The sequence below is a fragment of the Osmerus eperlanus genome, chromosome 12, assembly GCF_963692335.1.
Source record: "Osmerus eperlanus chromosome 12, fOsmEpe2.1, whole genome shotgun sequence".
Classification (NCBI taxonomy): domain Eukaryota; kingdom Metazoa; phylum Chordata; class Actinopteri; order Osmeriformes; family Osmeridae; genus Osmerus; species Osmerus eperlanus.
The window spans coordinates 3,702,308-3,727,398 of record NC_085029.1 but is presented as its reverse complement, the minus strand read 5'-3'; the positions used below and the strand labels follow the sequence as shown (position 1 = coordinate 3,727,398).

At 43.9% G+C, this 25,091-nt stretch overlaps 1 protein-coding gene across 2 annotated transcripts in view; it reads left to right on the top strand.

Annotated features, from left to right (window-relative positions):
- Nucleotides 1-18,091, top strand: part of lhpp (phospholysine phosphohistidine inorganic pyrophosphate phosphatase) — a 50,930-nt gene extending 32,839 nt beyond the window's left edge. Inside the window, exon 7 of one of the 2 annotated variants that reach the window (XM_062474784.1) lies at nt 15,932-18,091. In XM_062474784.1, the coding sequence (XP_062330768.1) occupies nt 15,932-16,028 (97 nt within the window). In that variant the 3' untranslated portion in view covers nt 16,029-18,091. The remainder of the gene's footprint in view (nt 1-15,931) is intronic. The other variant, XM_062474783.1, reaches the window with a different exon arrangement.
- Nucleotides 18,092-25,091: the final 7,000 nt, after the last annotated feature.

Below are 25,091 nucleotides of genomic sequence, written 5' to 3'. Positions count from 1 at the left end.
AATGTGGATCCCTACATGGAGTTGTATGACCCACAGCGCGTAGCCTATTTTACAAAGACTAGCCTATGGCAAAAAAGATAAATGTTGACGCATTACGTTGGGATGCTGTTGCGATGGCTGTTGGAGCAGCAAGTTGCCTAAATGAAGTCTATGTCAGCTTTCAATGTGAAAAAGGAAAGCTCAGAGAAGGTGAAAGGCTTGGTGACCAGTGCGGAGAAATGCGTGTCTAGTGTGAACAGCCTTGCGCCATTCGTAACCGATCGTGGCGCTTCCGGGTGCTTTGCAGTCAGTGTGTCCCAGGCATGATGGGTAAGTCTTCCCCTATGCGTACAATTGAAAATGGGCGCAGAAACATGTGTATGGGTGTTTCTACCATATAGTGTAAAAAGACGACGACGCGTCTCCTCTTCCTCCCACTGTAAAAAAATGAAGCCAAAATATCCTGGATACGGGCATAGCCGCGGGAGCACGGGTGCTGCCATCTTGTGCTGGTGTTGTCATTTGGAGCCAGAGTCTGCGCAATAATGATGTGTGGTGGAGCCGCAGTATCAAGGTCCCACCCATACACTTGCCCGACCCGATAGCAAGTACACACTAACCCTTTTTATATCGTCAAATAACAAATTAAAAACAAACTGATCCGAAAAAATTTGCACTTGAACAGACATCTGTGTGATGAGAACCTAAAATGACATAAACCATCTTTGGAAAAAAGATGGTTTATGGGGGCCCAACAAAAAAAATAGATGGGCCCCATCCACTAACATGGAGTGGGCGGGACTTATGACCTATACTGCAGCCAGCCACCAGGGGGCTATGTTTTGCTTTCACTTTTCAGAGCTGTTATACCGTCCATTCTTTTTACAGTCTATGGTTTCTACATAGAGTATCAGATTTATTTAAAAAAACACGTAGCGTGAGAATCTTTGTACCTTCTGCGCACTATAGAACCATAGAACCAACCATGTTTTGAGATTTGATACGGCAACAGAAAGTGACCAAAAGGCAGAGAGAAAGTGCATGCATAACAAATTACAGTTTTACTTGATCTACAATGGGAGTAAATTGTATAGGCTACACATTATGCCAATTATCTCGCTAGGGCTGTCTCAGTCGACTAGTCGATTTTCTGGTAAATATGCTCTTGGTCGACTAAGATATTTTAAAAGAAAAGGTGTTACTGTTTTCCCTTTCGTTAATCTGCGCTTTGTTTTGTTTTGGTATTTTGCACACGGCACAAGCACAATTGGCTGCAGAACTACAAACTCTGCCATAGCCTACTTTGTCGGTGTTATTAGTCAAAATGGCAAAGAAATATGTGGTATGGCAGCATTTCATTAAAGTACATTTACAAAGTACCGGGTGACTCGAAAAACGTTGAATGCAAACTCTGCCAACAACGGTTTATTTTTCTTAGTTCGATGTCGAATATGATGTAGCCTACCACCTGAAAAACGTAAGTTGGCCTAGCCCTATTTCGCTCATGCTAACGCTCTGGGTTGAAAAATGAATATGCCTTTTATAAGAATCACACGGGGACAGCCCTATATCTCGCTTTAGTCTATTTGGCCAGAAAGAAAACGTGTGAATTGAAGACAACTCGGAAAATACGGGACAACCCCCTAGGGTTGCGACCCTAGTCGACACATTAAGTGGAACCGAATCGAGGAACCCAAATTTGCGTTCTAATCCGGTCCAATTCCTACCGGTTGCGTAGGAACCGGTTCCATAGTGGAACCAGGTTTCGGTACCCAACCCTAATCCACCCTCAGTTGTGTGATGCCCGAAGTGTGGAATCTTCCTGTCCCCAATGTACATCATTCCCTTACACTGCGGTTGAACAGGCCAACATTTAAGCGCAATTTGCAGCGAAAACCTCAACCATTTTACGATAAAAGCACCCTGGGTTGATTTATATTTTTGTTGGTAAATCAAAAACATTTAACTCCCATCAACATTCAAATAACTGTTAGTCTAACAGTGCGTTCACACTGCAGCGGAGCGGGCGGCGCGTGGCGTCGGCTTCCAATTCATTTTCAATTAAACCAGGCGTTGACGCTCGCATAGGGCATTGTGGGAAGGCGAGCGGAGCGGAGCGTTGCAAGTTGGATTTTCTCAACTTTATGTAAATGAGGAGCGTGAAAACGCTATCGTTGGCCAATCGGATTGTTTTCTTGTTTCTTGTAATGTAGCAACCTTTGGTCATGATAAACATTTCTAGGTTTCACAATTTCAAGATGGAGGAGAAACTTTTCCTATGTGTCTGCACACCCAGTTCTGTTCAGAACAAAGTTACTAATGTGACGAGCCTGAATTTAAAGATTACATTAAACTAATAATGCATGGTGCATGGTTGCCGATGTCGTCATTGTTCCTAGTGTGTTTTTATAGCCTACTTTTAAATTCAGTCTCGTCACATTACGTGACTGTTCTGTGCCACTGCTAGCCCAGCCTACAAACGACTGGTTGAGTGACCGGTGGCGTAACATGTATTCTACTGTAATCTTGCACTAGTAAAATCTTGCACTTACATAAATGTTGTGTAAAAGTGGTATTTTGATCGATATTGTGAGTACATGAACCCAAATCTGCACGCTTGGCCATGACTACAACAGTGACCTTCGAGAACTACAACTCTGTATTAACTTGTCTAACACGCCCCCGAGCGTGGTGTACTGTGGGAAGGCAAGTGATGCAGAGCGTTAAAAAACGCTGCAGTGTGAACGCACTGTTAGGCCACCAAACAAGATGCTCCTCCTATTTTGCTAATTAAGATCTCCATTTCACATTCAGTAAAGTTGATATTTTTCACCGTTCTTTTTGTTGCCTTAGCCATTTCTCATTTAAAATAATTTATTGTTCACAATGGGTTAATTGAGAAGTTGAATGAGAAACCTGACAAAATATGGGCATTTCAACAACAATGTAAGGTCAAATATGGGAGTTGACGGGGTGTGGACAACAAGCTTGTTCACGTGCGCACAATCACAAGTTAAGTGGAATCTATGAAGACAAAAGTGTGATTTGCGTACGCAGTGTTTATAAATCAGAGAAAAACGTTGAGTACTGAGTTTTCCAGTTATTCACGTATGCATACTTTTACAGATTAATTTTGAGTTTGATACATTTGGGCCCAGGTCAACACTTCACCTCCCTGGCTGAGCACACCCAGAGCCAAAGCCAAAGCCTTAAAAAAAAAAAACATTCCTAATGACTCAGTGACCTGTCAAATCTTATCACTTTTTAGTCACTGTGTATTCTTCCTGGCTTCAGTCCTATGATATATATAGAAAGGTCTATGGAACCCATAAACTTTCTGTCAACATCTTTAAACTTTAATCTTTAATTTTCATAGTATGTATACTGTACACACTGACACGGAAACAGGTACTACATGACTAGTCAGGTGTACCGTATTTTTCGGAAAATAAGCCGCATTTTCTATAAACCGCACCCCACCAGAATGGGAGCTTTGTGTTTGTAAATCTAAGTATAAACCGCACTGGAATATATGCCACACTTGATACGGGAACAATGATACCAAGCAATGCACGAGTATAGGCGATCTTACAGCATGCCGTTGTGTAACACACTTCGAAAACTAAAGTAAGTAAGTGCGTAGGCTAATGTATGTTTTCTATTGCCCGGGAATTAAGGAATATTTACCTTTAGACGCGTGAGTTCTAAATATTTCCGACGGTCCCCAAAGCGCAAGTTATTTTTCCGCAACGGTAGCTAGCTAGCTTTAGTTAGCTTCCGGGCTAAGTTAGCTAGCATAATACTCGTAGCAATGCTACTACTATGCTAGTGTTACTTGTTACTTGCTTCCTCCCACTGTAAAAAAATGAAGCCAAAATATCCTGGATACGGGCATAGCCGCGGGAGCATATTTTATTACGGGGCTGCTGGGGGGGGGCTTAATGTTACAGGGAGGTGCCGCGGTGGTGGATTTTCAAGTCATATTATTTTAAATTCTCGTGCGGTCAGCAGGGGGTGCTGCAGCACCCTCAGCACCCCTAGTTCCCGCGGCCATGGATACGGGTGCTGCCATCTTGTGCTGGTGTTGTCATTTGGAGCCAGAGTCTGCGCAATAATGATGTGTGGTGGAGCCGCAGTATCAAGGTCCCACCCATACACTTGCCCGACCCGATAGCAAGTACACACTAACCCTTTTTATATCGTCAAATAACAAATTAAAAACAAACTGATCCGAAAAAATTTGCACTTGAACAGACATCTGTGTGATGAGAACTACCTAAAATGACATAAACCATCTTTGGAAAAAAGATGGAAGAACCGCTTGCGTCAGGGGCAACCCCGCCCCTGACGCAAGCGGTTCTTAATACTGACCACTGACCTTTCTCGTCACATTAAAATGTGACGAGAAATGGGCAGTGTAGCTGCTGAAAATTTGCGTATTTTATTGATGAAATGGCTAATTTGTAAATTTGCTCCGACTTCTCGATAACCTAGGTAAATAAACACTCCACGACGACTTACAAAAAACCGTTGCGCCACCTACTCTTCTGCCGGTGAATTGTTTTCAGCACCCACAGCCTACGGAGAACCATAAACGAAGTCTATCCGTCCGTATCCGTGCGTATCCGTGCGCCCGCCCATCCGTAAACGGAGACGCAGAAGCATATTTCGGCCTTTAGTCTAGTGTGCATCCTTAGGTTATTGTAGGCTAATCTGTGTACAAGGGTTAGAGTACAGCCCTTGGGAAAGCCACATGTACACACTGTGTTTCAGCCTTGCTTATCCTTCAGATTTCATATAGCCAAAAAGCTATTACAATGTATACAGTTTCAGGTGTGTCTCTGTTACAGAAAGGGGAGGGATCATCTGGGGAATGTGTGTACTCAGGCCTTTTGTTCAGGAATATTATGTGTTCACGAGATTACGGTTTTCAGTATCTCTTTGCAGACTCCTGTCAATATGGTCCTCCAGTTTACTCTTACGGTGCTTTCACACTGCAGCGTTTTTTAACGCTCTGCACCGCTTGCCTTCCCACAGTACACCACGCTCAGGGGCGTGTTAGAAAAGTTAATACAGAGTTGTAGTTCTCTAAGGTCACTGTTGTAGTCATGACCAAGCGTGCAGACTTAGGTTCATGTACTCACAATATCGATCAAAATACCACTTTTACACAACATTTGTGTAAAAATACAGAATTTTTACCAGTGCAAGATTACAGTAGAATACACGTTACGCCACCGGTCACTCAAGCTAGCAGTGGCACAGAACAGTCACGTAATGTGACCAGACTGAATTTAAAAGTATAAAAACACACTAGGGACACTGACAACGTTGGCAACCCTGCACCATGCATTATTAGTTTAATGTAATCTTTAAATTCAGGCTCGTCACATTACGTAACTTTGTTCTGAACAGAACTAGGTGTGCAGACACATACGATAAGTTTCTCCATCTTGAAATTGTAAAACCTAAAAATGTTTACCATGACCAACAGTTGCTACGTTATAAGAAACAAGAAACCAATCCGATTGGCCAACGCTAGCGTTTTCACGCTCCTCATTTACATAAAGTTTGCAACGCTCTGCTCCGATCGCCTTCCCACAATGCCCTACGCGAGCATCAACGCCTGGTTTCATTGAAAATTAATTGGAAGCCGACGCCCCGTGCTGCCCGCTCCGCTGCAGTGTGAACGCACCCTTATTGTTCAACAAGCCAAAATATACTTTTTATATTCGCTGGTAGTTTAACTGTGAGCTTTCCTTTCCAGTGACCTTGTAAAAGGCCTCTCTCGAAATCAGGATCAAGGCATTTTATGGTTCTTACTCTGCGAGCATCCATACTGCACCCTGTCCTGTTTACCTTGGCTGAAACCAAGTCTAAGAGCAGAAACTCCTATCTCACTCTAGCTTGTTTTCTTCCTTTGTAGTCACAAGTCACTGTGGGCTGTTGTCAGCATGCAACCCCTCCCAGCTGTTTAGAACTGTCAGAGAAAGTTCTGTCTCCATCCCTAGAGGGAGACCTCCAGTACATTTTCACAGAACCGTTCTGGGTCTCTAAACACAGAGGTGTTTTTCAACTGGCATAGTAACCACAATAAAACCCAGAATAACAGTATTGTGTGACAGAGTTGGTTCTGATTCGGACAGGGAGAAAAGGGTAGATGTACATTTACATTTAGTCATTTAGCAGACGCTCTTATCCAGAGCGACTTACAGTAAGTACAGGGACATTCCCCCGAGGCAAGTAGGGTGAAGTGCCTTGCCCAAGGACACAACGTCATTTTGCACGGCCGGGAATCGAACCGGAGACCTTCTGATTACTAGCCCGATTCCCTAACCGCTCAGCCACCTGACTCCCTTGATGTATAAAACGATGCTCAGACATGCACAGTAACAGACAGCTAGATAGGCTGGCAGCAAATGGACAGGTGGACAGACATGCAGAGACAGACAAAGACTAAATCACCCCCCCCCCCCGCCCCAAAAGGAACTTCTGGCCATCCACACACCCATTCTTAGGGTTGCAAAATTCCGGGAATATTCAAAGTTGGAAACTTTCCACGGGAATTAACGGGAATATACGGGAATATACGGGAATTAACGAGAATTAAAATTTTGGGGTAATTTAACTGTATTTACCTTTTCATAAGCAGACATGCATGCAAACATTTATAATACAACGTTTGTGTGGACATACATACATCCTACTCTCACTGCTGTAAAAAGTTAGTCTACTGTATACAAATAAACTTGGTATTAAAATGAACATGGATTCAGTTTACCATGTAATCAATATGCTAGGTAAATACAAACAGTGTTGGGAAGGTTCACTTTCTACATGAACTAGTTCAGTTCATAGTTAATTTTTTTAAATTAAGTTCACAGCTCCAAAAATGTCTTTCAATATGTTGCGAGCTATAATTGAAATCTCTGTCTGCAATACCGCTCTTGGCCTCTACGCAATTCGGCGCTCTCACACTTGCCAGGCATAGGGCTGAAATGTTCAGACGCAACACTCATGAGAAAGACGTTCAAAAACAACAGGACGTTTTACGTTTATGTTTCTGGCAGACAATGTTCCCAACCAGCTGCATTCAGGGTCCAGCTGAGCTAGGCGTGCATAGTCTTGTTCTCAACTACATTGAAGTTCCCTGTTATATGCTTTTGCAAAAAACTTTGGCACGTTTTTTTTTCTTCAAAATTCCCGAGCCAAAATTCCCGTGGAAACTTTCCGGAAACTTTCCGGAAATTTACCGGAAACTTTCCGCCCCTTTGCAACCCTACCCATTCTCATTTTTGCCCATCCCCTCTATACCTCCACCTTCCCATCCTGGACATCTTCAATCCCCCCCCCCTGGCTATGCACCAGGAAATTGTTGAAGATGGGAGGGGGGACACACACAGTCAGCCATGACCATAGTTTGAGTCAGTGGATCTCATCCTACCTGTCGGGAAGATCCTACCAGGTCTCCTGGGGAGGCAAAGTGTCAGGCCCTCGCCAGCTCTCCACTGGTGTCCCACAGGGCTCTGTCCTTGGACCCCTCCTCTTCTCCCTGTACACCACCTCACTTGGACCAATGATCACTTCCCATGGCTTCTCCTACCACTGCTACGCTGACGACACGCAGCTGTACCTGTCGTTCCCCCCGACTGATCCGGGGATCTCAGCTAGGATCGAGGCCTGCCTCACAGACATCTCCGCCTGGATGACCAAGCACCACCTCCAGCTGAACCTCGCCAAAACAGAACTTCTCATCATCCCGGTCAAACCCTCCATCTCCCACGACCTCTCAATCACCCTGGGATCTGCGACGGTGATCCTCTGCCAGGAACCTCGGGGTTACCATGGATGACAAGCTCTCCCTCACTGCCCACATTGCTGCAGTCTCCCGGTCGTGTAGATTCACCCTCTACAACATCCGGAAGATCAGGAGATACCTCCTCTGAGCATTCTACCCAGCTGCTAGTCCAAACACTTGTCCACTGCAAGTTGGACTACTGCAACTCGGTGCTCGCCGGTCTCCCAGCATGCACAACCCGCCCTCTCCAGAGGATTCAGAAAGCAGCATCATGCCTGGTCTTCAATCTACCCAGACGCTCCCATGTTACTCCACTCCTCATCTCCCTCTACTGGCTTCCCATCATGGCCCGTACAAGATTCAAGACCCTGGTACTGACCTTCCGAGGGGTGAACAGGACTGCACCCGACTACATCAAGTCTCTCCACCTGACTCCCTTGTTCCGGGAGTACAACGGTACTTAGGAATGATTTGCTGGACCTGATGTTAGTTTCCTCCAGGAACACAATGACTCTTATTGAGGGACTTGTTGCTCTTGTTGGTTAGTTGTAACTGATTTAACTTCTTGTACTCGCTGTGAATTATATTATTGTTGCTTGCTTTTTCTACAGGTACACTCAAAAACTTAATTGTAACTTGTTTAACTACATGTTCTTATGGTTCTTCCCATTGGCACCTATTTGCTTTTCATAATGTATGCTTCATGTTTTGGCTACTCGCAATGTTTTGGGGCTATCTCGTTATTATGATCAGTGACCTATGCACTTTTGTAAAGCTCTCTCTTGGAAGTCGCTTTGGATAAAAGCATCTGCTAAATGAAGTTGTAAATGTAGTTTGGGGACACCGACATCTTTCCCCATCCTCACCATTGTTAGAGATGGCAGGTTAGACAGCCAGATTCAAAGTTCTGGGTGAGTAAGATCATTGGATGGAAAGACAGTGAACGCTGATCTGTTTCATTATTGATTTGATGCTTGATTCAAAGGATTCAGGCTTCCTTACTGAAAAATACAATACATCCAAACCTCTCTTTTTTGTCATCTTGTTCCCATGCATTGGGATTGGCAGAGACACCCTGAATCTACACATAATCGATTCTGAGAATGTCTCTCATCCGGACAGCAGTCTGTTATCAGCAGCCAATCGGGGTACCCCTCCCAGGACCCACATGCACATACTCCCATGTCATTCTATCTTTCCCTGTCTCTCCCCCTTCTTATCCTTATCCCTATCTTTCTAGCCTTGTATGCAGTTATTCACTAAATGCCTTACCAGAGATGTGACCAACACCGTTACCGAGATGTTCATTAAACATGAGCAAGAGAGAGGGAGTTAGTGAGGGGCGAGAGAGGAATGAGGGAGGGAGAGAAAAGAGAGTAGTAATAGACTTATGGAGCTTCTGTCTGCCCCGAGTCTGACATCGTCTCTCCGCGTCCCGGGGTATCATGCTCCCCAGTCTCGGACGCTTCTCTAAAGACCGCCTCACATTATAAGTCAATGACGTATCAATAATTTACCACAGCCTTTTCACAGGGAGATGAGACTCCCACGCTGAGACAATAAACCAGCTCAGCCAACCCCAGCTTCCCCAGACGGTCATTTTCCACTCCTACCATAAAGAAACACGAGAAAGAGAGGAAGAGAGAGAGCGCTAAAGGCCACAGATGGCAGGATGAAAGGTATCACTGTCCACCCCCCCAACACTACCCCACCCCTCCTTAAATACATGGCCATGGGCTATTAGCCTTTTCAATGGGGACCCCAGTCCCTCCCCAATTAACCATAGGCAGGCTGTTTGGCTTGAGCTGCTGAGGACTGGGGCCCTGCTTGGTCTCTGCCGGGGCCCTTTTTTCTCTCTCATCCCTCTGCTGTGTGTTCAGGCTGCACAGGAGGTGTGCTCAGTGACTCAATCAACACTGCCTGCACCCTCACCAAATTGCAAGCACACACATACACAAACACACTCATGCACACCCATTCATACTCACAGTAGGTAGTTAACTATATTCTACCATTCTGGTAAATGTAAGAAAAATATGATGTTACAATGGACCAACTGGCTACTGGTTGGTGGACCCAAATGCACAACTCCGCTGAAGGTATGGTTGACGGGTTTATTTGAAATAAGGTTTAAGGAGAACGAAGGAGATCCTGTGGGGCAGGCAGGTGTGGCAGGCAGGCAGGCAGGTGTGGCAGGCAGGCTGATGAACCGGAGGATGTGGCACGGTCTGTAGCAGGCAGAGAGAAAGCAGGATATTTAGGAGTGTACTAGTTATTTTACCTTAGCATAAGAGCCAATACTAACACGTCTGGATGAAGCGTTGAACTGGCGATGAGTGACTGGACAACCGGGGTTGAAATACTGTGGTGCTGATGAGGGGATGAGGTGCAGGTGTGTCAAATTCACAGGAGGGAAGGAGAATGTGGCATGAAGCCTGGAGCCAACACCTGTGCCCGGATCAGGCCGGGGACATAACATATGAATATTCATTACACAGACTTGTCCATCAAATTCACTTATGCCTGAATTAGATTAAGTAGCATTGAAAAAAAAGTTGTCAACAAATTCTACTTTTTGATTGAGGATTTGTCTTGGTATGTGGTAACATAGGCCTACCTCTGAAGAACACTGTGGAGAAAGATGGAGATGATTGCCCTCTCCCTCTCTTGTTTGGAGGACATGACTCCAGGTTATCATCGGAAGGCAGTGGTTACTGTATATGTGTGGCTGTTGTATAATATGGATGTTTTATAATTGTGTTCCTGGTTCTATTATTATCAGGTCTAGTGAATGAAAGGGGAGAGAAAGACAAAGAGGGAGAGCGAGAATAAGAGGGAGGATAATGCTAAAAACAGCTTGAGGCAATTTAACTGTCCACGGTCTGGTCTCTCTCTGGACCCCTGTACATCATAAATCACTAGTCTGCTCCTTTATTTATTTCACACAAGTTAAACTGATCATATTTTCGCCCTGAAGGCCAAGACACTCAGACACTCAGTTTCTTCTACATGCACACTCTTCCACCCACCCACACACAATAAACACCCATACAAACACGCACACACTTACAGAATCAATCCCACTTCACGTTTCCTTTACCCTATTCCAAACCTTCAATTCTCATGTTTTAAGTTCTCATTACTCCCATGCATTGGCTTGTTTCCCCTTGTTTAGTCTTAAGGACTCGAGCAACTCTGTAAATTGTTGTTTTCACCTCAGCCCCGTGGAGGAGTGGCCCTGGGTCTCACACTCCCTGCCAGAGCTCAGCCATGCAATCAAGTGGAGGATGTGTTTTGGCTTCACGTTCCCTAACCAGTCTGGTATGAAAAACATACTTCGGAAACAGACTCGCTTGAGTGTTTTCCCCTATTTTTCGCTGGCAGTCACTCTTAAGTTCTCCATATCATACTCCCAACACAAGAGTCAGGTCAATATGAAAGGATAGGGGCTGCTTTTAGGAAATACACAGTATGTCCTTAAAAATATAATCAACGTAGAACTAAAAGTTCAGACCTGAATTGAGTTTCCTGGGATGGAGGACCCAAATCCCACAATTGACTGGACGGCCTTCGTATCCTTCCCCCCACTCTCAACTCCCCTTATCTGCTGTAACATCGCTGTAACATCGCCCTTTGCCCCCAAGGTGAAAAGGCTGAAAATGGGGAAGACATATGGAGAGTGTGTGACAGCTCTGCTTTCACATACGTGTGAGATGTTAATCCCCAGTAGTTGGGAACGGTGTGTGCGTTTGTGTGTAGAGCAGACAATTGACACTGATAAGGCAGATAAAAGCTGCTGTGCTATTCACCCTGTGATAGGACACCTTGACAAATCCTGGGAAAACAAAGGAGGATGTGCCCCAGAGCCTGTCTGTTGAACACAACCACCACTTTCCCCACTCTCTATTTCTTTCTGCCACCCATTCTCTCCTTTCCCCTCCCTCCCCACTTTGCCTCTCTCTCACTCTGAGATAGATGCACAGACAGAGACACTGATACTGCATCAGGACATTCATATTCTCTATTCTACATCCCCTCCACAGATATGCATACATCCACACAAATGTATGACCAAGCACATGGAGGCCATTTATTCCACTACATACACAGCACACAGCCTTGCCAATGGTGTGCGTACAGTTGGCCCCGGCCTTGGCTGTCCATATATTAGCTGCATGTCATGTAGGCCAGTTGACATAGCCAGACGATACATTATAATATTATAGCCATCAGAGTGGATTAGCAGGCGTAGGTGAGAAGCATTCATGAGGACATACATAATGACGTGTGGTGATAAAGCATTATCTGTGTGGGTGTTCATACAGGGTGGGGCTAAAGGGTGGAGGGTGGCGAGGTGACTCTGCCATTTTAGGATGAGAGGCTACGTATCGCTTTCGTGTCGCTCTGTGTAACCATGGGTCTTAGCTGCTCCATACCGGACGTCACACTTCGGCTCATCTATGCATTCATAGTACGTCTGTGATGGGATATGGACCATGCACCTGTAGAGATATTACTCTCTGACCCGGGAGACCTGGAGCCGCCTCAGAACATTACCTCAGCGGTAACACTATCTGCATCGTGCTGAATTTTGCATGGTCACATTGACCTGCTTACTCTTTCATTATTCATGGAAAGAGGAGAAAAGCTTCAAAATGAATACACACACAAACACACTCACGAGCAGACATGCATAACTAGAATAGAGAAAGAGAGAAGGCGGTCACTGCAGGTTTTGGATAAACATTGTGAGAATTGGGGGCCAAAGAGGGATGGTGTGATTGTCTTTCGGCATCATTGGCAGTAATGCAGTCGGCCCTCTGTCCATCTGGTGCTGCTGGGCAAGTGTGTGTGCGTGTTCGGTCAATCAGTCCCCGGGTGGAGGGTGTGGGACCAGTCCCCCAGGAGACACAATACCCGGTCCATTAGCTGACTGCCTCATATAACCCGAGCGCTGGTGGCTGACAGACGTGTGTAAACATAGCGCCCAGCATCTTAATATTCAGCGTTCTCCCAGCGTTCAGCATCCCCCCCCTCCTTGCCTTTTCTCTCCTCGTGCTCCCTCAGTTCTGTCCAGGCTTCTTGTGGGGCAGGACTGATTGAGCGGCATGCCCCGATCCTGACAAAGCCTAAACCCCCATCTGGAGCAGACCCATGACTGACTGGTGGCCCGTGACCGGGGGTGAGGGGCTCCCAGAACTCTGAAGGGGGCGTGGCCCTGCTTCACACAAGTGAGCAGTAGACCCTGGTCTAACGATGAATTGGGTAGGCATAGACATCTTTTGATTTGATAGAGAGAGGGGGAGACCATGGCATTCTGCCAAACCCCCCAGGTGATTGAACAACCATATTTGCATCCATCACTGAGGGACAGAACCAAACAATGGCATCATACAACAAGACTGGAGGCTCCCCCACACTAAAATAGGCAGGCCACTAGATACCTGCTAGATACCATTTCGCAAGTACTTGGAATTGAAGCAGTCAAGAAAAGCTATTTTCTTTCCAACTTATCCAGAGAATTACTCTTGTTTGTGCTTTTCTTGTTTTCAGTGTTTTTGTATGTAGTCTGTTGCCTGCGGATTGCTGAAAAAACTAGAACACAGTGTGGAGTGGGTAAGCATGTGCTATGACAGAAAACAGACACACAGGATGTTATTTGGCAGACGGGACCACAGACACCTGGGGCCAAATGTATCAAACTCTGTAATTAATCCATAAAAGTATGCATACAGAGAACTGGAAAACTGTACGCAACGTTTTTCTCAGATTCTCACGTTTGTCTCCATAGATTCCACTTAACTGATTGTGCGCACCTGAATGAGCTTGTTGTCCACACCCCGTTAACTCCCATATTTTACCTTACATGCTTGTTGAAATGCCCATACTTTGTCAGGTTTCTCAATAAACTGTGAAAAAGATCAACTTTACTGACTGTGAAATGGCGATCTTAATTTTCGAAATAGGAGGAGCATCTTGTTTGGTGGCCTTAGGCTAGCAATTATTAGAAAATTGTTTCAATTTACAAAACAAATCTAAATCAACCCATTGTGGCCTTATCGTAACATGTTTGCAGTCGATAACACTGATTACATTTGGGAAAACGGTTTTCGCTGCATACTACGCTTTAATGTTGGCCTGGTCAACCGCAGTGTAAGGGTGTCTAATGTACCTTGGGGACAGGCGGATCATGTCATCCCACACCTCGGGCATCAGGAGGGTAGATTGGTTCATCCCCGACCAGTCTGCCAGCTCCCGCTGAAAAGTCCCAGTTGAAGAGAACTTTTACAGTCCATTTTCTTGACTTTTGTTGGCCATTCCAACACAGGGCCAAGCTCACTCAGTACAGAGATCCAAAAGAATGGCTCTCAGATATCTATAACGATTTATCAACCAGTCATCATTGTGGGCCAAGAAATCTGCACGATCAGTGAACTCCTGCTTGCCTTAATCTCCCATTGAGGGTGTCCTCCAAAAGCGCTCCAAAATCACATTTGGTATAACTTATTTGTGGCCCAAATGCACACGTTTTCTTTCTGGCTAAATAGGCTAAAGCAAGATAATTAGCATAATTTGTAGATAGCCTATACAATTGACTCTCATTGTAGATCAAGTAAAACTGTCATTTGTAATGCATGCACTTTCTCTCCGCCTTTCAGTCACTCTGTGTTGCCGTATGACATACCAAACATATCGTACGCATGGTTTCTAAAGTGCACAGAGGTACACAGATTCTTACACCAAGTGTTTTTTTTCTCATAAATCTTAAACCCGTAGGCTACACGTTTCTGCGCCCATTTTTATGCGTACGATCCTTTGTACATTCGGCCCCTGGAAAGAAATAGTGATGTGAACCAAGAAACCAGCGTTGGGAACAGGTTCACAGGTTTCTTAACTTTGCTGTTCACCCAGATTATGGGCCCTATTTTAACAATCTGAAACGCAAGTATCAAAACGCAAAGCGCAACTAACTTTGTGGTCGGGACTCAGGCGCTGTTGCTATTATACCGGCGGGATAAATGACTTTGCACCTGGCGCAAATCTAAAATGGGTTGGTCTGAAGTAGCTACAGTACTATTGGGCGTAACGTGCAATAAACCAATCAGAGCGTCATCTCACATTACCTTTAAGAGCAGGCGCGCTTGTTCCACGGCGGATTGCTATTATATGGCGGATTTGCCAGGAGCGGTTCACAGCCGAGGAGACCGACGTTCTCGTCAGGGCTGTAAAAGATAGAGAAGTGACATTGTAGGGGAAAGGCAGAGCATTTTTCTCATTGCACTAAGTTCTCACCCACTCATGCTGCTCATTCAAATTCTTAGTCTTATTTTTATATACATTTTATTTTAAAAATTGTTATATTTCTAAATTGTTTAGTTCTTAGAATTAGTTAAACCATTGTACTTTTTTACTTAATTTAAGACCTGTATATGTTTATTGTTTGCACCTTCCTGCCACAGTAAATTCTGTGTTTGTGTAACATACATGGCGAATAAACCGAATTCTGATTCTGATTGGGATGGGAGAAGAAACCCACCCAAATTAGCTTCGGTTAAACAGGCGTGGGAGGAAATTGCCACAATTGTTACAAATCAAGTTCACATACATAGAGATTTCTCATGAAAATCTTTTTAATCATTGACATGAAAGAAATGTAACACAGCCATACAATAAATCAAAACAATGTAACGTAGCTTCGCAGGAAGAAGACCCTGGCCTCGCTAGCAGTGCGTACGGGCCAAGCGTGCGCCCTTAAAATAGCATCTGAATAACGTGCCATTGACTTTAGACTACGTTTTTTCTGGTCTGTGGCGGAATTGTTTTTCTGAAACTGCAAAATAGCACCAGGGAACGTTTGCGCCGAAACACGCCTCCTTTTTTAGCTGAACCGTCCCTGGGAGCGCAAGGTCATTCCCTAATTTACCGACTTGCATCTGTGGAGGGAAAATTGTGCATTGCGTCGAGTGCAAACTAGGAATTATACTTGCGTCATTGACAAAGTCAATTGCGCTGGGTGCAAGATAGGGCCCTATGTGTTAATACTTGATGTTACCACGTTGGTTTAATGTGTGAAGGAAAAGGCTTTCATTAATTTGGCTGTTTTTCCTGTCCGCCTGAGGGACTGAGCTCATGTCTGTGTGTGATTTCATGCAGGCCCATTGACGAGAGGCACCCTACGGTGATGGCTGACGGCTACGCCGACAACCTGGCAGCTGTTGTGGACATGATCCTGACACAGCGGGGACACTAAGATCCAGGAAGTAGAAGCACTGTGATCACTTGTTGAGAAGGCTCAATTAACAATGACAGGGATGTATAGTGGGTTCATTAATGTAATGTAGACTTAAGTTGCTTTGTATTAAATTTGCCTTCAAAATGACTAAAATGTAACACACCCGGTCATCATGACACGTCAACTACTTCTATTACTGTTTACAAATGACTGTTGTGTATTTACATAGACAATAACTACAGTGCAGCTCATATGTATTTGGGACAGTATGGAATACTTAATTAATTAAATTAAAGTTGAGTGACTGAGGTAGTTAAAGCCTCACAAACCCTTACACTATTGATACTGAGCTTTGTGGTAGGTATGGACCAGTGTATAATCAGGGTTTTTCCTGCATAGAGAACATTTTGGCGCGCGCCAAAGCCGTTTTCCCGAGCGCCAATGACAAATCCCGAGCGCCAAAGGCAAAAAAAAGTCTGCGATAAAAATAAAATAAAAAAAGCTGTGTTCATCACGCGTGCAATGCATGTCAGCGAATATGTTCTCAATAGTATGTTTCAAGTAGGCTACAGTCGAACCCTCGTTCTGTTTTGATCAATAGTAATCGAGTTGATAAGCGTGTCTTCTTGTCTGATCAATACGCAACTTTGAGGTGCGCGAATGGACAGAGCGGCCAGTAAACTGTCGTTCCGCTGCACGGAATGCACCTGTACAAATGCAAATGAAATTTCCACTCAAAATGCTGACAAAAGTTTGATTTACGATTTCCAACGCAGCCTCCATTGGTATTCTTAATCTGGAATGATAATATATAGTGCAGTGTTTCCTCTATGGCTACATTTCTGCCGCCACGGTATCAGAAATCAGGCTGTACAACATTTTAGGCCGTCTATCAGCAGTGATTGTTAGAGTGCATGTCGGAGAATTGCACGGACACGCGCTTCACACCGCAGTTGAGATTGCGTGTGTGCGTCCTTGAGAACTGTAAGTCGTATAATTTATGTTGTCAGTTCATTTAAGCCTGTTATTGTATAAGTCTATAGTTCTTGCTAATTTAAATCACGTTAACTGGTGATTTTCGTTGTTTGTATTCTTCCCCTGCTAGCTAAATTGTCTGTTGATTCGATAGCGATTGCTGTCCTTGCTCAGGTTTGTATTTTAGGTGCATTATTATGCTGAAGTAGTTTTAATTAATAAAAAGTGGGTTTATTGTTATTATTTGCTACAGAATGCTTAGCCTATCAAGATCAAATGAAGCAGGCAGTGTACATGATTCAGAGTGGCTTACCTTAATCGATAGGCTTGGCGACTGACCATTTACAATAAGTTGTTACGTCAATTATTAATTGGCAGCATTTATGCCATTTAGAACATACTTTATGAGTGTAAGGTGTCTTTTAGTAGCCTAACTTTATTGCTTTAGGGGAAATAGGACGAAAATATGTGCAATATTACATTAGCTATTAGACTATTACAGGGGGGGGGGATGCAAAACACCTGAATAAATACATTGATTAGAAAAAAAAGAAGAAAAAAAAGAATACATATATTATTATTTTTTGGAGCACCGAAGACCCATTTTGACCCAGGAAAAACCCTGATAATGAATCCTGGACTTAATATTGATAAATAGCGTGAGCTATGTCAAAAATGTAATGATTAAATAATTTACATTAATTTCACATTTATTTCCTGCATGGTTTATGGATACAAATTAAATTAAAGCTGTGTCTGCACTTAAAAATCTTTGATTACAAGGCCAATAAAAACTACAAATCCAAAACAACAAAACCAGTGTAACTGTCCAAATACAAATACTGTCCAAATACAAGTGCACTGTATGCTACTGAATAACAGCATTATTATATTGATGTGTAAAGGGACAAATGTGCATTATTTAATATCTGGCTTGTCCTTGTCAAATTGACATAACTAAGTCAAGAGATGTTTGTAGAACAGAAAAATCTTGGTGTACTGTAGGCACCCTACTGTAATAGAAACCTTAATGAATGTGTCAACGGACTTTTGCAATGCATTAGTGAACAAGCCTTGATAGGTTGAAAACATTTGTGTACTTCTCAATCATAAAGTTCTTCTAAATCTGTGTGATAGCCATAGTCACACTTTTTTTGTGCCTTTTCCGTCTTGACTCCTATATTGATAGAGACATTCAAAGAGAGAGAGTAGGGAATGCAGGAAATGGCCCGGCCTGGAATCAAACCCGGGCCCCTGTGGTCAGGCCTTGACCCATGTGGAATGCAATCTACCCAGTGAGCCACACTTGTCACACTTTTGAAGATCTCAAGACTTTTTACCAACATGCAGAATATATAGCTATGAGTCAGTCATATTAATGAGAAGCTTTGGATTTACAGTAGGAAATGTTTGGGGTGAGAAATGAGTTTAGACTCAACATTTAGACTGGACCAGTTCATGCACCCTGCTCTGAAAACAAAGTAATTTGTACTCGACCAGCTGCCGAAATGATCGCTGCAGATCGCAGGCAATCGCAGGCAATCGCGGCGATTCGCAGCCAGTGTGAAGCGCTGCGATGCAATTGCGATTGCCTGCGATGTTTCGCGAGACGCTTGCGAAATCGGCTGCAGGATGATAAAAGACACCATATTAGTTGATATATTTGAATAAAAAAACATGTTATTAAGATTTTACTACATTAATTGTAGACTACGGTGAACATTTGTAAAGTTTTAGACTTTATAATTATTTTTTTTATATTACTTTGGAGGCCTACGTACCAATATTCATCCTATATTAAACCTAACTACACAATGTTGGTAACAAACGGCCTTTACCCTGATGAAAACGAATGAAAACTAGAGAGGGTACAATTTCTGGGGAAATAGATTTAAAAGCATCTTTTTTTTGCTGCTCATTTACAACTGAAAATACGAGTGAAGTGTAGAATGAAATAGATGTATTCTCATTTCCCCTGCAAGAGGCAGCCTCATCGTTGAATCAAAACGAATACATTTGGCAGACCGGTGTAAAAATTTACCTAATCTCTATGACTTAAAAGTCCTTTTAAGCTTTTCCCTTCTCGTGATATTTTCAGGCATTTAGCCTACTCATATTGCATTCATTCATTAATAAAGAACCCCCTTGGAAGATTATTCTACGACGTTACCGGCAGTAGAACATGGAATGGCGATTCAAACAGTACCATCTGCTAACTGAAAATATGCCCCCAAAAACGTAAATAAGCTTTACATTTATTTAGTGGAAAATCGCTCATTCATAAAAAGCTCACTGGTAGCTTAATTTTTTATGCAGGTGCTGAGGGGGTGCTAGATCATTGACAGGGGGAGCTGCGGAATTATATATATATATATATATATATATAGGCTATATATTAAATACTATCAGGGCCGGAGTGGGACCCATTTTCATCCAGGGAATGTAATGGTCAAAACCAGCCCATCCCCACCAGGGGCCGAGCCATACGTTGAACATTCGGTTTTAACCTGAACCTAGGACCTACAGCAGGGGCGGAGCAAAGGTTGTGTCTCAGGGGGTGCGGAAACTGATTCAGGGGCCCCCTGTTATTAATATTTTGCAGTGCAATAAAATATAACCATAAAAAGTAACCAATGGCAACCTCTATTGTGAACAGCACATATTAGCCAATAATAAATGTGTTCAGTCATCATAGCCCATAATGTGCGAACAAAATGTAGGCCAGTAGGCTCGCATTCAGCATTCATTAGAATCTCTCACACACAGTATACTGTAGGCCTACACAAATCCATGCATAAAATGGGTTTAATGATCTGTGTATTTACCAAATACATTATATTCAAATTCAACGAAGAGGTCATAAGCCCCCCAAAATGAAGTTAAAGACAGTACTGTCTACTACTTAGCCTATAGTCATCCTAACAGTGACAACTTATAATAAACAAACATAGGCCTATATAACAATTCTTTCAGCAACAATTTGGCTCGAGCTACACGCGCGAACCAAGCTCCCATGAAAAAAACGAGTGCGCAACACACGCGTGACGCGCACTGTAGTAGGCCACCTACAGCCGGCATGCTACAATTGAACTATAATTCCATTAGACTATAATCATTTTCTTTTCCGAACTGACATGTATTGGGATATTCAAAACCAGCAAACTCATAGCGTACACACAGGTCAAAACACATTATTTAACTTTAACTAGTTTTAGAATATATAGGCTATGCAGACATGACATATAGGCCACAACAAATGTCCTTGCCTATTTAAATCATCATCTGTCTGTTCACCACATTATCGTCCTTAGACAGATCCTCCGAATAGAACGCCGCAAGCGCTCTAACTTTCCGAGCAGCATCGGGGTGACGAACATGTAGGCCTATATATATTTAGTAAAATTGTCTACCATGGATACAATCAACGTTTTGTTGCCAAAGAGAAATTATGGAGAAAAAAAAACATAGATCGGGGGCCCCCTTGTGTGCGGGGCCCGGGGTTTTCGGCGCCCCCACCCCCCCCCTCAGCTACTGACCTACAGGTTTTGATGTGAGGTAAAATCGGAACTTCACATTAATGCGAAGCATAGCGTGCAAGCGAGATTTTTTGCATTAATTTCAGTGCAAAATGGTTTCTTGAGATTTATGTAATATAAACATTACGTTGGACTCTGGATATTGTCAGAGCTATATTTTCCGGAAATTACAACCCAAATTTTTACCTGAAAGATTCTGTGCTTTAGAGAAAACATATTTTTCCCACCCTTGCAGGAACATAGTTTTATGAAGTGACAGATCTTTAATTTTTTACCTGGCTTTTTCCTTTCCTCATGGCATCTTTTCCCCATCCCTTTTATTCTTTTCGCATCAGCTTAATCTTGCTAATTCCCTCCACAACAATAAGAAAGGCAGCATGCGCGACAACTGAAAATGGCACTTTTTAATGCACGGTCTGATCATGCGCTTATTTAGATTAAAACCTAGTGTAGCCTATTAGCTTATCAGTCACACAGTAAAAAACAAAAGAGAAAAAACAAAGAGAAAGCAGGCAATCTGCTGGCCCAATTTATGAGCGGGCAGAGCAGCCCACCGGGAATTCCCCCCTTTTCTCCCGATGGCCACTCCGGGCCTGAATACTATTAATAAATTAGCAATATTTTTGGGGGTGCTTTGGTCTTTCTTGGAGGTGCTGAAGCACCTGCTAGCCCCTCCCTAGCGCCGGCCATGTTTACTTGGCTGGTAACAACCTCCGCGGGAAGTTTTCCTCTACTATCATGGTAAATCTTCTTCGATACTGGGTAAGTTCTTGCACGTTTGGACTATTTACTCAGTAAGTAAGCTGAAACTTTACTGTAAAAGGAAGCTGTGTTTGTTTCCATAGTGTTACCAGGCTCTTACCATATCCTTTGTAACTGAAAATTACTTTGTCAACGTTACCCTTATTATGAACTTGTAATATACGTTCCACAGTGATACCAGGTAAAACATGGTTATTTACTCAGTAAGTAAGCTGAAACTGTACTGTAAAGGAAACTGTGTTTGTTTCCATGGTGTTACCAGGCTCTTACCATATCCTTTTCAACTGTTCATTCCCTTTTCCATGCAATAAACACAAACTACTATTATGTTACTAAGAAAAACATGACACTTCACTCTGTAAATTGTATTATTTTAAATTAAAGCACTGTTTCCATGGCATGACATGAACAAATACAAATGTTAAATCACAATTTTCCCAATGATGGCAGTCAAAGCTATTGTGTTCTTGTCGACATTTAGTTTTCGGCAGCTGAGGGTCATGCTCCTGGTGCGCCGAACACGATAGCGGTGGACAACATCCTCTGGACTCTGAACTACAAGACATTGTACAAGACTACAAGATCATAAAATGAAAATATACTGTACATTACATCATAATCACACAATTATATAAATATAATAAAGTTAAAAGAATTATCTAGCTAACTACTGTACATTTTGCACTAAAGAAAATGTGGTCCATCCATCCATCATCTTCCGCTTATCCGGGGTTCGGGTCGCGGGGGCAGCAACCTAAGCAGGGAGGCCCAGACTTCCCTCTCCCCGGCCACTTCCACCAGCTCTTCCTGGGGGACCCCGAGGCGTTCCCAGGCCAGCCGAGAGACATAGTCCCTCCAGCGTGTTCTGGGTCTTCCCCGGGGCCTCTTCCCAGTGGGACGTGCCCAGAACACCTCACCAGGGAGGCGTCCAGGAGGCATCCTTATCAGATGCCCGAGCCACCTCAACTGGCCCCTCTCGACGCGGAGGAGCAGCGGTTCTACTCTGAGCCCCTCCCGGATGACCGAGCTTCTCACCCTATCTCTAAGGGAGAGCCCGGACACCCTGCGGAGAAAACTCATTTCGGCCGCTTGTATTCGCGATCTTGTTCTTTCGGTCACTACCCACAGTTCGTGACCATAGGTGAGGGTAGGAACGTAGATCGACTGGTAAATAGAGAGCTTCGCCTTTCAACTCAGCTCCTTCTTCACCACGACGGACCGATGCAGAGCCCGCATCACTGCGGACGCCGCAGCAATCCGCCTGTCGATCTCACGCTCCATCCTTCCCTAACTCGTGAACAAGACCCCGAGATACTTGAACTCCTCCGCTTGGGACAAGATCTCCTCCCCGACCCGGAGATTGCACTCCACCCTTTTCCGGTCGATAACCATGGCCTCAGATTTGGAGGTGCTGATTCCCATCCCAGCCACTTCGCATTCGGTTGCGAACCACTCCAGTGAGAGCTGAAGGTCACGGCCCGATGAAGCCAACAGGACCACATCATCTGCAAAAAGCAGCGACCCGATCCTGAGGTCACCAAACCGGACCCCCTCAACGCCCTGGCTGCGCCTAGAAATTCTGTCCATATAAGTTATGAACAGAATCAGTGGGCACAAAGGGCAGCCCTGGCGGAGTCCAACCCTCACCGGGAAAAAGTTTGACTTACTACCGGCAATGCGGACCAAACTCTGGCACCGGTCGTACAGGGACCGAACAGCCCCGATCAGGGAGTCCGGTACCCCGTACTCCCGGAGCACCCCCCACATGAGCCCCCGAGGGACACGGTCGAACGCCTTTTCCAAATCCACAAAACATGTAGACTGGTTGGGCGAACTCCCATGCACCCTCCAGAACCCTGCCGAGGGTATAGAGCTGGTCCACGAAAACCACATTGCTCCTCCTGAATCCGAGGTTCGACAATCCGACGGACCCTCCTCTCCAGAACCCCTGAATAGACTTTCCCAGGGAGGCTGAGGAGTGTGATCCCCTAAAGTTGGAGCACACCCTCCGGTCCCCCTTTTTAAAGAGGGGAACCACCACCCTGGTCTGCCAGTTCAGAGGCACTGTCCCCGATGTCCACGCAATGTTGCAGAGTTGTGTCAACCAAGACAGCCCTACAACATCCAGAGCCTTAAGGAACTCCGGGCGGACCTCATCCACCCCAGGGGCCCCGCCACCGCGGAGCTTTTCAACCACCTCGGCGACCTCAGCCCCAGAGATAGAAGGGCCCCCCCCAATGTCACCAGACTCTGCCTCCACGTCGGAACGCGTGTTGGTGGGATTAAGGAGGTCTTCAAAGTATTCCTTCCACCGATCCAGGACGTCCCCCATCAAGGTCAGCAGCCACCAGAAAATGTGGTTTAATGTTATTTCACGTTAGCAACGTGGACGAGCAACCAGGCAATGGCGACTGCTAACATAATACATATTGTTGTAATGCTACTTGTGCTAGCTAACTAGCACTAGAGCTAGCTGTCTAGCAATGTGCTAACATTAGCTATAGCCTAACTTTATTATCAAAATACATTTGATTAGCACAAGATCAAAATACAATCATTTAATATGCATTGCTATAATTTTTCTTGACAAACAAATTATGTAATTAGGCTACATTATTATTTTGTGACTTACCTAGTAATGCAAGACTGCTGCTGGAGTTAGCTCATGCACAGATAAACGGAACCAACCAACTGTCGAAACTAATAAAACACTCACTGGTGACAGAAACTTTTCAGAATAAAAGCCGGAACTTCCATATATTAGTTGGCAGGTGATTGGATGAACCATCGGTCTATTACCATCCATTAGCTGCCAGTAGAACGATGATTGGTCCAGAACATAGTTTGAGGCCAAAGGGATGCTAGCCATTTTAATCTCACGATGCGCGATATATGCGTCCAAAGTTTTGCTCGCGAAGAACACAAAGTTCCTGAGTGCTAATACAACTTAATCTAATCTAACATCTGTTATAGTAGATTTGAAATTTAAACAAATATTACTTCAGAGGACGGCTCAAGGTGGTAAAAGCTTAATAAGAAGGCTCCAGAGGGAGAGGCTGCTGGCAAGGAAAAACGATGCCCAGTGTGCAACCACTTCTAAAGAACCAACAAGACCACAGCATCTTTGGCTACCACACAGGATACACTCAGATCAATGTGCCAATCGATTATTCTGTATTCTAACATTACTTCAAATAGGTAGAATCTTTGTAAAAGAATATTTGTAGACTATGTTTTATGTTACAGGAGCTTTAGAAAGACAAACCACAGGGGCCAAACTCTACTATACTGACATGTGTTCTATGGTACGAAGTTATTTGAGTTTTGAGATTTTATATGGAGGTTTGTATAGATTTAACCTTTGTATTTGTTCATGTTATGCCATGGAAACAGTGCTTTAATTTAAAATAATGTTACAATTTACAGAGTGAAGTGTCATGTTTTTCTTAGTAACATAATCCAAGTTTGGAAAAGGGAATGAACGGTTGAAAAGGATATGGTAAGAGCCTGGTAACACCACGAAACAAACACAGCTTCCTTTTACAGTACAGTTTCAGCTTGAGTAAATAGCCATGTTTTACCTGGTATCACTGGAACGTATATTACAAGTTCATAATAAGGGTATAACGTTGACAAAGTAATTTTAGGTTACAAAGTATATGGTAAGAGCCTGGTAACACCATGGAAACAAACACAGTTTCCTTTTACAATACAGTTTCAGCACTTACTGAGTAAATAGTCCAAATATGCGCAAGAACTTACCCAGTATCCAAGAAGACCATGATGGTAGAGGAAAACTCCCGCGGAG